The sequence below is a fragment of the Bidens hawaiensis genome, unplaced genomic scaffold, assembly GCF_021521415.1.
Source record: "Bidens hawaiensis isolate Kalapana, Puna unplaced genomic scaffold, B.hawaiensis_p1.1 tig00001575_1, whole genome shotgun sequence".
Classification (NCBI taxonomy): domain Eukaryota; kingdom Viridiplantae; phylum Streptophyta; class Magnoliopsida; order Asterales; family Asteraceae; genus Bidens; species Bidens hawaiensis.
Window position 1 is genome coordinate 3,833,488 of NW_027491088.1, and position 13,471 is coordinate 3,846,958.

General features: G+C 41.3%; 1 protein-coding gene across 1 annotated transcript; it reads right to left on the reverse strand.

The window, feature by feature from the left end:
- Positions 1-8,927: 8,927 nt before the first annotated feature.
- LOC143588239 (uncharacterized) lies at positions 8,928-12,981 on the reverse strand. The gene is made up of 4 exons (XM_077069302.1): positions 12,496-12,981; positions 11,004-11,132; positions 9,945-10,265; positions 8,928-9,573 (listed from the first exon to the last, which is right to left on the reverse strand). Exons 1-4 carry the CDS (start codon positions 12,955-12,957, stop codon positions 9,130-9,132), a joined length of 1,356 nt encoding a protein of 451 aa, XP_076925417.1. The 5' UTR covers positions 12,958-12,981; the 3' UTR covers positions 8,928-9,129.
- Between the last annotated feature and the right edge of the window lie 490 nt (positions 12,982-13,471).

Here is a 13,471-nt window from a genome sequence, read left to right on the forward strand (position 1 = left end):
AGCTCGAGTGCGAAGGCAGACACAGAAGGACAAGAGAGCGCGAGCGCGAAGGCAGACAGAACCAACCTTAACGCGTCGCGGAAAGAACTACATTTCTAAGCGCGCCGCGGGAAGAATCACATTTCTTAGCGCGCCGCGGGAGGAACTAAAATTCCTAGCGCGCCGCGGGAAGAACTATAATTCTTCGCGCGTCGAGGGATGAACTACGATTCTTAGCGCGCTGCGAGAAGAACTACAATCCTTAGCGCGTCGCGGGAAGAACTACCGTTCTTAGCGCGCTGCGAGAAGAATTACAATTCTTAGCGCGCTGCGAGAAGAGTTCGTCTCGCGTATCGCAGGAACAGATGGTCTTCACGCAGGCTTCCTTGTAAGGGGTCTGGCGCGTGGAGCTGCGCAGACAACCTTAGGCGGGAAGGAACAAAGGACAAGCAAAGAGTTAGAAGAAAAAGAGGGAAACAAGGCGTAAGGGCGGGACGGCGACAAGAAGGAAAAGAAGGCGGAAAGAGAGAAGAAGAGGGACGGGACGGCGGAAAGAAAGAGAGAGAAAGAGGCGGGAAGGAAAATATATATTATTATTAAAAGTAAAATATAAGTATAAATATTAAATCATAAAAGGAAGAGATCGGATCGGAGAAACGGGTACCTGGGTCGGGTCGGATCGGGGCAGATGTCACAGTCTCCCCTACTTTAAGAAATTTCGTCCCGAAATTTATCTCGAAGTAGGTTGCGCAGAGAACAGGTGCGGGTACTTGATCTTCATTTGATCTTCCCTTTCCCATGTAAACTCGGCTCCGCACTTGGACTCCCAGCGAACTTTCACGATAGGGATGCGACTGCGCTTGGTTTGCTTAACCTCGCGATCCATAATCTCAACAGGCTTCTCAATGAAATGCATAGATTCATCAACTTGAACTTCATCAAGTGGAATGTGAAGGTTCTCGTCAGCTAAACACTTCTTGAGATTGGATACATGGAACGTTGGATGCACATTACTGAGCGCTGGCGGCAGGTCAAGTCTGTAGGCAACTTTTCCTACACGCGCGAGAATCTTAAATGGTCCAACATATCGAGGAGCAAGCTTACCTTTCTTCCCAAAGCGGACAACACCCTTCCAGGGCGACACTTTGAGGAGAACAAGATCACCAACTTGAAATTCGAGAGGCTTCCGCCTACGATCTGCGTAACTCTCCTGTCGGCTTCTGGCAGTCAGCAGATGATCACGGATCTTGGCGATTTTATCGGTTGTCTCTTGAACAAGTTCGGGTCCTGTGATTTGAGCTTCACCCACTTCGCTCCAACAAATCGGGGAGCGGCACTTACGACCGTAAAGTGCTTCAAATGGGGCCATACCAATACTGGAATGATAGCTGTTATTATAAGAGAACTCAATCAAAGGCAGGTGTGAATCCCAATTACCTCCAAAATCAAGAACACAAGATCGGAGCATATCCTCAAGAGTTTGAATAGTTCGCTCAGACTGACCGTCAGTCTGAGGATGATATGCCGTACTCATGTCCAAGCGAGTTCCTAGCGCAGATTGGAGAGATTTCCAAAAGCGAGATATAAAACGGCCATCGCGATCGGATATGATGCTCAAAGGAGTACCATGGCGGCAGACAATTTCCTTGACATAAAGCTGCGCGAGTTGCTCAACACGGTAGTTTTCACGAATGGGCAGAAAGTGAGCAGACTTAGTCAATCGATCCACTATTACCCAAATGCTATCATGTTTGCTTGCTGTCAAAGGTAACTTGGTAATAAAGTCCATCGCTACACATTCCCATTTCCACGTAGGAATTTCTGGTTGTTCGAGCAAACCAGATGGGCGTTGGTGTTCAGCTTTTACCTTAGAACAAGTCAGGCATTTAGCTACGAACACAGCAATATCCTTCTTCATACCGGGCCACCAATAAGTAATGCGCAAATCCTTGTACATCTTATCAACGCCAGGATGAATAGAATACCGAGATTTGTGCGCTTCACTCAGAATATCAGCGCGAAGATTCTCATCAAGGGGAATCCAGATGCGATTGAGATAGCAGAGAATTCCACTCAGATTAGGGACAAAGTGCGCTTCCGCGCCACACGCTAACTCGGCGCGAAGGTTACCATTACTGATGGATGCGCGCTGCGCGTCACGAATACGCGATTCAAGGTTGCTTTGAATCGGCGCGAAGTGAAGCTGCGTGCGCGGCAAGATACAGTTAAGCTGGCAGGGTTTTCGGCTGAGCGCATCGGCTACCACATTAGCCTTACCAGGATGATACCGGATCTCACAATCGTAATCGCTGATGAGTTCGTTCCATCGGCGTTGCCTCATGTTGAGTTCCTTCTGATCAAAGATATGCTGAAGGCTTTTATGGTCAGTGTAGAGGATACACTTAGTACCATAAAGGTAGTGTCTCCAGATCTTCAAGGCAAAAACAACTGCACCAAGTTCGAGATCGTGAGTTGTATAATTCTTTTCATGAACCTTAAGTTGCCTTGATGCGTAAGCGATAACCTTGCCTCGTTGCATAAGAACACAACCGAGACCTTGGTTGGAGGCATCGCAGTACACGACAAAATCATCATTACCCTCAGGTAGCGCAAGAACAGGAGCTTCACACAACAAACGCTTGAGCGTTAGAAAGGCTTCTTCTTGCTTCGAGCCCCAAATATATGGTTTACCTTTGTGCGTTAGAGCTGTTAAAGGCAAAGCGATCTTCGAGAAGTTCGAAATGAAGCGCCGGTAATAACCAGCTAAGCCCGGAAAGGAACGGATCTCAGAAGGAGTGGTCGGCGTAATCCAGTTCTTGATTGCTTCAATCTTGGATGGGTCGACATGAATACCCATCTTGTTTACAACATGGCCAAGAAACTGTACTTCATCCGACCAAAATTCACACTTGGAAAGCTTAGCATAGAGTTGCTCAGCTCTAAGCTTTTGCAATACCAATCGGAGATGTTGCTCATGCTCGGCCTTGGTCTTAGAATACACCAGAACATCATCGATAAACACAATCACGAATTTATCCAAGAAAGGCCTACACACCCGATTCATTAGATCCATGAAAACGGCGGGTGCGTTGGTTAAACCGAAGGACATGACCAAGAATTCAAAATGGCCATAACGAGTTCGAAAAGCAGTCTTCGGAACATCTTCATCGCGGATGCGCAACTGGTGATAGCCAGAGCGGAGATCAATCTTAGAAAAACAAGAGGCACCTTGGAGTTGATCAAAGTGGTCGTCAATACGCGGTAAGGGATACCGGTTTTTAATGGTGAGTTTGTTCAACTCGCGGTAATCAATACACATGCGAAACGATCCATCTTTCTTTTTAACGAACAACACCGGAGCACCCCAGGGCGAAGAGCTAGGGCGAATGAATCCTTTAGCAGTCAACTCTTGAAGTTGGCTTGCCAATTCTTGCATCTCAGCGGGCGCAAGACGGTAAGGAGATTTAGCTACGGGGGAAGCACCAGGGACAAGATCAATACGGAACTCGACTTCACGAGCGGGAGGGATACCAGGAAGATCATCAGGAAAAACTTCAGGAAAATCACGCACAACAGGGATATCGCGAAGCTTCTTTTATTCAGCAGGTTTAACCACATGGGCTAAGAATGCAATACACCTTTTCCGCATGAGTCTTCGGGCTTCGGCGCAAGACATAAGTTTAAGACCGAGGGAGGGTTTTTCGCCGTAGATGTGAAGATCACCATTTTCTCGAGGTATGCGAATCATCTTCTTGGCGCAAATAACTTCGGCGCGATTATGCGTAAGCCAGTCTATACCAATAATAACATCAAAGCTTCCAAGAGGCATGGGGATGAGGTCGATCAGAAAATCGTTTTCGTTAAGGTTAAGCGTGCAATCTTTAATCACAGAGTTAATTAAAACAGTTTCGCCGTTAGCCAATTCAACTGAAAAATCTTCTTTTAAGTTATCGCGCGGTCGCGCAAGCTTCTGCTCGAAGGCGCGAGAGATAAAACTTCGATCGGCGCCAGTATCAAAAAGTACAGAAGCATAAAATCCGTTAAGCAAAAATGTACCATTAACTACGTCATTGTTCGCTTGCGCTTGGTGCGCGGTTATGTTAAAAGCTCGTCCACGCGTCACTTGGTTCGAAATCTGGTTCACCGGATTCGCTTGTGTGATTTGCACTTGTAGTCTTGGGCACGCGTTCCGGAAATGACTGGGATCACCGCAGTTATAGCACGATCTGGGTCGTGGGTTTTGGTAGGTTGGTTGTGGATTCTGAAGGTAGACTGGTGGTGTTGGCGCAATTGGATTGGCGGGAAGGACTCTACAGTTTTCTGCAAGGTGACCAGCGCGGCCACATCGGTTACAAAGTCGACATGGGACTTGAGGTGGGTGGTGGAGTCTACAGGTTGGGCAAAAGGGGTGGTTTCCTGTGTAAGGTTTCTTAGTTGGCGGGGCAGGGAGTGCTGGATTGGTTAAGGCATAGTTGTGGACTATAGGGGGAGTTGGGTAGGCTGACAGAGGGTTAGGCGCGTATACTGGAGGTTGGTAGGCGGGTTGCTGGACTATGGGCGGGCTGGTAAGCGCATAGGCCTTGCGCCTGCGCTTGAGGTTGTTACTGTTCGAGGGTTCAGGTTTGGTTTCTGTTGGTTCAGGGGCAGTCTTGGTGAGTTTGGTCTTTTCAGCTCCCCGCAGGAACAGGGTTCCTGCTCTGACATGGTTGTCGCTGAGCACAGCGGCCAACTCGATGGCGTCAGAGAGGGTTACTGGGTTTCTGGCCCATACAGAATCTTGAATTTCCATGGGGAGACCACCAAGGAATTTCTCTATGGCTCGGCGGGAAGGGGTAACAAGGTGAGGGACAAGCAGGCTTAGTTCATGGAAGCGCGTCGCGTACTCGCGCGCTTCACCACTGTATTGCTTAAGATTCCAAAATTCTTCCTCCAAGCGCTTAACTTCGTTGGGAGGGCAGAATTCTCGCGTCAGAATTTCCTTAAATTCCTCCCAGAGCATGTTGGAAGCAGTTTCTGCGCCACGCGCATGAGCTACTCCATTCCACCATGTAAGCGCTCTAGATTCCAGGACACTGGAAGCATATAGGGTTCGTCTGTCTGAGGGGCATTGGGTGTGGAGGAAAGTGTTTTCTATTTTCTCAAGCCACTGGAGCATCACGGTGGCTCCTTCAAGACCTGTGAACTTTGGAGGGTTACCCGCGTTAAAGGATTTAATGTTGTAACCAGAGGTGTTGGTATTGTTTTGGCTCAAAGCTTGGGCTATTGCGGCGGCCATTTCCTGGGAACGTTGCTGCGAGCGTCTGCGCGCGGCTTCTTTCTTCTTGAGATGGCGAGTTGATAGCGGAGGCATTTTATAAAAATTTTAATTTTAGTTAATATCTTGGTTTTAGCGCAAAGTATAACCTCGAAAAGCTTGGTTTCGCGGAGTTAGTTACTGTCAAAAGTTAAAGTAAAATAAATGACCCTAGATGCAGACTTAATAGAGGTAACAAATTCGAATCAAGAATCGACAATTCATGTATCACCATGACTTTCCGAATTCCCAATTTAAAATATACGAGCAAACGAGTATTGGAGATTGACGATTCATGTATCACCATGACTTTTCAATCTTCAATATAAAATACACAAGAAAATGAGTATTGGAAGTTGACAATTCATGTATCACCATGACTTTTCAAGTCTCCAACCTCAGAACATAATCGTAAATGGAAATTGAAAATCAACTATTCATGCATCACCATGACTTTTCGGATTTTCAAATCCCAACAAACGAATATGCAAGAAAAATCAATAAAAATCGAAATTCAACAAGAATCGAAATATCGCGAAATAAAACATAAAATCATATACTGCGCAAGCGCGAGCATATTCATAAATAACGAGTAATTAACAATAAGCGCGCAAACATGAGATTTCTCTCATGCGCGAGAAGGGACTCTTAGGTATTCTAGGCCGTTACGTCTAACCACCTATCCTAAAGTCAACGAGCTCTGATACCAATCTGTAACACCCCGACCAAAGGCGGATTATACATCGGGGCGCCACATATTGTTTCATTACTCGTGACACTATTGGGTGTCAATATTTAATAAATACATTCATTCGCGCACGCGCAAGGTAAACACAAGATAACATAAATCAACATAAATCAATATATTATAAATCATAATATTCGAACAGCAAAAACTTGTCTTGATACATTTTAATCTAGGTCCAAAATAAAGAAAACTTCCTACGTGTCCACAAGCTCCAAAACAGCTACTGCAAACCTGAACATGTGTTAAAATAAACGTCAAACACTTGCGTGTTGGTGAGAAATCAAGTTTAATACAATACATAGATAACAATAAATCTGCGCGCAACACGTGTATGTCTGGTGTTTAACAAGGGTGCAATCAGATTGTGATCAAGCCTAGATAGATCATAGCTCATAGTTCATAGTTCAATCCGTGCTCCCAATTGAGCACAAAAACGAGAAAACATCTGTGCAAGTGTAAACAAAGAAAACCGTAAACGATAGGTCTCCCGTGTTCATCTAATGGATCCATGAAAACTGCGGAATAGGCCGAACAAAGCGGTTAATGATACACACATACAAATAAACAGCCAAGTAAACGTCCTCAACGCATGGGATACTGCGCGACTAAAGCTCATAAACAAGTTTAAGACTCTAAGTTTGTATGAACACATGAACATCCCAAAACATTAAAAGCAAAAAGGGATTAGGTACGAGATTACTCACATGATAAACGATGCGGTGTAAGATAAAGCAAGAACCAACTTTAAACAAGCACAAGTTAACCTATAAACAAGATTATTGTTTTAATGATTCGTTTTAAGTCTTGATTATAAGTTAGCATAATTAATAAGTAAATTATTATATATAATATATATACCGGAAAAGCAGGGCAGAACAGGGAGGAAGACGGAGGCAGAGAGGGAGGCGGCAGAGAGAGCAAGGAGGAGGACAGGAGAGATTAAGTGTTTTGTGTGTGTAGTGTTAGGAAAAATAATACTATTATTTATAGAGAAACCCTAGGGAACACAATCCCTAGAAAAAGGGGAAAAAGATCTCAAAAAGCAAAAGATTCCAAAAGCAAAAGATATCAAAAGATATGGCAGCTGCAGGGGACAAGATAAAGCTGACAGGGAACAGTAAAAAGGCATGGGCGGTTCAGAAAAAGGTACTGGTCAAGCATGGAAAAAGCAGATCTCAAAAGATAATGTCAGTCACTTTTTTCTGCCAACCAATGGGGTTGGTGCGCATGCTGCGCCGAAAGTGGCTTTTCAGACATAAAGCAGATTAGGTCAACAGCACAAAAGATAAGACAACACAAAAGCAAACGGCTAGATTAAACAGAAGAAAACTCAAAGGGTTCAGCGCGAGAAAGCTCGAGTGCGAAGGCAGACACAGAAGGACAAGAGAGCGCGAGCGCGAAGGCAGACAGAACCAACCTTAACGCGTCGCGGAAAGAACTACATTTCTAAGCGCGCCGCGGGAAGAATCACATTTCTTAGCGCGCCGCGGGAGGAACTAAAATTCCTAGCGCGCCGCGGGAAGAACTATAATTCTTCGCGCGTCGAGGGATGAACTACGATTCTTAGCGCGCTGCGAGAAGAACTACAATCCTTAGCGCGTCGCGGGAAGAACTACCGTTCTTAGCGCGCTGCGAGAAGAATTACAATTCTTAGCGCGCTGCGAGAAGAGTTCGTCTCGCGTATCGCAGGAACAGATGGTCTTCACGCAGGCTTCCTTGTAAGGGGTCTGGCGCGTGGAGCTGCGCAGACAACCTTAGGCGGGAAGGAACAAAGGACAAGCAAAGAGTTAGAAGAAAAAGAGGGAAACAAGGCGTAAGGGCGGGACGGCGACAAGAAGGAAAAGAAGGCGGAAAGAGAGAAGAAGAGGGACGGGACGGCGGAAAGAAAGAGAGAGAAAGAGGCGGGAAGGAAAATATATATTATTATTAAAAGTAAAATATAAGTATAAATATTAAATCATAAAAGGAAGAGATCGGATCGGAGAAACGGGTACCTGGGTCGGGTCGGATCGGGGCAGATGTCACAAGTACTGGGTTGAAGATATCGTTTAAAAACAAAATAAATAAAAGATGATCATCCGACTAAAATCACTATACATGTATATCTGAATAACATGTTTTACAAACAAAACCACTTACCGCCAAGATATTATCGATCACTATACATTTGCAACGCTTCAAAGATAAAAGGACGGAAACTTGGGTCGTCAGTTATGGGTGCCTTCCCTGCTCAAGTTTACAGTAGAGAGGTCATTTCCGCTAAATTTAATCAAACTTGACTTTTGTAAGTCAAATATGATGATTCTAAAACTGAACTTACCTAAATCTTGTAGCAAATTTAGATGAAATTGTTGTTATATTTAAATAAGTTATTGACAAAGTTGTCCTTGTTCACATTTTCTTCTTCAAAACTTACTAAAATCGAACTAATTTTCGGTTTTAAACTTAACTAGTTGGTCGCATAAAGTCAAGATGTGCTATGGTTGGGGTTTTATTGTCTTGCTATGATGCAAAAGTTAAAAAACGATATTTTATAATAGTCTTTTTTAAATCATAGTACTTGTGTGTACTTACACATACAACTGAATCAAAAGGGCATATTGACAGCAACACTTTCAAGCAAATACAGAAACCTACCCATAATCCTCGTTTGAGTTTCGTTAAGTTTTCGAGCTTTAACGCTTATTGTCGTTTTCCTTTTTCAAAATTATAATGTGCAAAACTTAAATATAATCCAATTGTATCTGATGAAGCAAGTTCAACCTGTTTCAACTTCACACTAGACATGATCTGTTTCAACCTATACTAAAGCAATCAGAAACTAAACACGTCTCGCTACTTTTAACACTGCTACAACGCTTAACTTAAAAACTTAAATAGCAGGTATAACGACAAATCAATACTCAGTAAATAAAAAGAAACAAAATAGCAAGCCTGATCAAGATATTGCTCCAATCATTGTAATTTAATATGGTTCCAAAACCACTTTGCCAACTTCAAAATTTTCAAATCTGAATTACATAATATTGTTCAAAAATATCCAATAACAAACAAAACCATCCTTCTGCCATCACCATAAAACCTTGCATCCCGAACCATAAACTCACGATCATCTTCTGCGCCTCATCCTGGGATCTGGGAACTTAAGCGGAGCAGGAAGTGTGGCCAATGTCATGCTATGTTCCCTAACAAATTTGCAGCCCAAATACTCAAAATGAGTCCTCAAATCACCAGTTTGCATTCTCAGATCTTTAGCAATATCTGAGAAGTCTGTTTTGAAGTTATCAACAAACAGAGTAAGCACCAAAACATAGCTGATAAGAAGTTGCCTTTTGTCATCAGCCAGCCGGTTCCACTTTGCTTCGGTGTTGGCAAACATGTCATGAAACTTCTGAGATAATATGTTTGGCAGCCTATAATGTTCTTCTGAAGAACGTCCATCTTCGCGTTTCTTATCCTTGAACTGCCCCTCCTTGCTGTTCTTATCCTTGAACTTTATAAGATGATTGATGTATGAGAATATGCAAGCAAGACTCTCCTTCACTTCTTCGTCCTACAATATAAACAAAGAAAACTATATTTATGATGTGTATTAACAAGTGTGTGAATACGGTATGTAACCAAAATGTAACTGGTTTGACTTATTAAAAAAAAAAAAATTCAAAAATATGAACTTTTATCGTTTTGCACACAAGTCCTAAAATCATCTTAATAAATATACAACACGCCAAGAATGTTTTTAAAAAACTAGACAAAACGTGTTTCGATTACTAGTTCAAGCCCTTGGCCCTTGCGTGTTACGTGTTTCAGTCCATACGAAAATTACCTATTTTGACCCTTTACCCAACCCGACCACTGTCTCATTTTTCTATCCACACACTAATAAATAATTGACGCAACATTGAGTTTGAGTGAACTTTATACCTTGACCTCCTCGATCTTATGAATTCTGTTACAAACAAATAAAGGGTACCCTTCAGTCTTTAAATTTTTGCCTTGTTGCAAAAGCTCATCAATATCTGTAAGGTATTGCCATTCTCCCTTTAAAATGATCTTTTCTAATGGATAAGCTTGCTGTGGTCTAGTTGCTGATAAATCATAAGGCGGGACATTCCGCCCAATACTACTAGCTTCTGCACAAACTTCTACAGCTTTCATGTTTACAATTGCATCAGCCATCTTGCCATTCAAATCCTCCTCGCCCTCTGGACCACGGTATGCACGTAAAGCCCTTTCTTTCTTAGCCTATGGTATCATCATTGTATCGCTTTAAGCCCATAAGAATAATAGAGTAAATGATATCACAAACTAAGGGGGTGCATGAAACCGAAAAAACTGATCCGGAACTAAAAATCAGAAGATATAGCCAAACCCAAACAAAACCGGACGGTTTGGTTTTATGATTTTAAAGAACAAACTTTCAGCTCGGTCTTGCGTCTAATCAAAAACCGAAAAAACCGAACCAAACCAAATTAATGTATTTTCATTTCTTTCTTTGAATTTTAAGTAACTTTGTAAGAATCTAGTATATCGAGTATCGATAATATGTAAGTTCATATATATACAATAATCATTTAACTATTAATTAACAAAAAGATTTAGCCTCAAATTCAATACATCTATTAATTAATTATTAATTAACAAAAAAATTTAGGCCCAAATTCAATATTTTGAGGCAAAAAAATTACAAATCCAATTTCCCAAATGGCAAAACCGAAAAAACCGAACATAAGGTTTTTCAAAACTCAAACCGAAATTTTGGTTTTTGGTTTGAGTTTAAGCCTAGAACCTACCCCTATCCCAGACATAAAGATCATCAAACGTGTCATATTCTTATGAACTTCAATAAATATATAACATTGATTGATAACATGTCAAAGGTTCCAATTTTTTTTCATGAAAGCAAGTATTTTGATAATCTTAACAATCAATATTACTAAAGTAAGCCAATAACATGCTATATTTATATAAGAAGTTTCTTACTGATTGTTCGGCCTTCTTTGTTGAAAAGTTGAAATTTGGTTTATAATCTTCCACTGTAGGTTCATTTTCCACCATAGCATCATCGATAGCAGGATCATAATCCCCAACTCTTGGTTCCAATCTAAATATCTAAACTCAACACAAAAAGTTGCATTAATCACATGAAATAATGTGTACAGCTTTTAAATTCAATTTTAATTTCAGCTTCAAATACAATTAGGCCTGTAACGAACCAAACGTTCATGAACTGTTCGGCAGGAAGTTCGTTTATTTAATAAACTAACGAACATGATTACGCGTTTGGTTCGTTCATTTATGTTTGTTAATGTCTGCATATTTTCGTACATTTAAAGTTTAATAAATACATAAGTAGTTTGATTTATATAAATATAAACAAAAAAAAGCTAATTAAAGTTGTCATACAATGCGTTAAAGCTCATTTGTCATTTGGGCTTACATTTAAATATCAAAGTTCGAATGTTAGGTTGGATGTGGGATTTACTTGGCTGGTGTGATAGTAGCTTTAAGGGATAACTACTTATTTTATGATGTAAAGGGTAGAACATAATATGATTTGCAGATTGAAGTGGGGTGCAGGTCTAATAATGATATTACTTGGCATGTAAATTAGGTTATAAAAGAAGTTGGTATGCCGTTATCCCGCTATAAATCCATACATCAAGTTAGGCTATTGGTTAGATAATATAATTTTGATTGAGTTGACCATTTTCTGACAAATACAAGCTGCTGCATTTGGTTAAATGTTTTTGGAAATAAGTGTTTTTTGCCGGTTTCTGTCCCCTTTAACCAAAAAAAAAGGTATATTCATCTATGTTTGTTCAATTATATTTGTTTATGTTTATGAACTACTCGTTTAAGCTTTAAACAAACTAACATAGGGCTGCAAACAAACACAAACAAAGCCTTGTTCATGTACATTCGTTAAGGAAATAATGTGTTCACAAACACTTACCGTACAGGATTTTTGTTCGTATTCATTCATTAAGAAAATAATGTGTTCACAAACGATTCACAAACACTTACCGAACGAAATATTATGTTTGTGTTCGTTCATGAACACATTACCGAACGTTTACGAACACAACTCAACGGGCTGTTCATGTTTGTTAGCTTAACCAACCAAACAAAATTCCTTGTTCATGTTCGTTCATTTATTAAACGAACAAACAATGTTGGGTTCACTTACAGCCCTAAACTAACATGAAACACACACAATTTCCTAATAAACTAACATTAACAAAAAAAAATCCCTTCCATGTTCCGTTAAAGTTAACCCGACCAAATACAAACACAAACACCCCCGCCCCTGTTCATGTCCGTTCGGTTCATTTCCAGCCCTAAGCTAACACGAACTAATAAAAACTTGTTCGAGTTTCGTTAAACTTAAGCCCGACCAAACACAAACACTCCCCCGCCCCGCCCCAGTTCATTCGGTTCATTCACACGCGTAATTACAATATAATTGCAATACCTTATTGCTATCAATGGGAACAATTTTAAGCGTCTTAGTCCTCTTATTAAACACACCAAGAGTAGTCAAACCCATCTGAGGAACCGCACCCTCACCGGAATAATTAGTGCCAACAAACGTCACTGGAGAAGACTCGTTAGGCTTCACTACAACTTTCACTCTATGTTTCCGTTTCACGTTTCTTAAAACCTTAACACTAGGCTCTTCCGCCCGCTTATCCGGGTCGTACCCGGATGGAAAGTACCCGATTACAGGTAACGACCTGTCGGGTCTTTCCTTCACGACCTCGATTTTGATAGTAATCCGTTGGTGGTGTTCTTCGTCTTTTTTCTTGTTCTTCTTTTTGGAAGATTGTTGTTCAGCTGTTGTTGTTGTTTCAGGCTGTACGGCGTCATTTTCCTCCATTGGATCAACTTCAAGTGTTTCTGTATCTATTGAATGGGTTTTGTGCTTCGTACCCATGGCTGTATGCAAAGACGATGGAGGTGAAGAAGATAGCGGCTGCAGTAACCCTAAACTCGTTATAGTATCCGTTTTATATTTTTCCTATTACCTGTTGTGTTGTTACGTTAAAATTAGGGGTGCAAATCAACGTATCGGTTTGCAAATTAATTGAGATCGGCTCGTTAAAAAGCTATATCGAGTCGAGTTAAATCGAGCCCAAGCTCAAGCCTAAAAATAAGTTTGTTTAATAAACAAGCCCGAGTTTCACTTATCGAGTTTGAGCGGGCTCGCGAGCCTAAACGAGTCTGCCATTTATATATATTTTTTAAATATATATTTAATATTTATTAATTAATATATGTAATATAAATTGAAAGTGGATCAATGGTAGAGCACTTACTTTACTATTGAAATGTAGGGGTTCAAATCTCACTGTCACCAATTTATATGGGAGATATAAGGGATGACCTTGGCAAGCCAATGTTCGAATCATGAGCTCACCCGGTTTTACTGACTCCTCGTGTCATGTCGT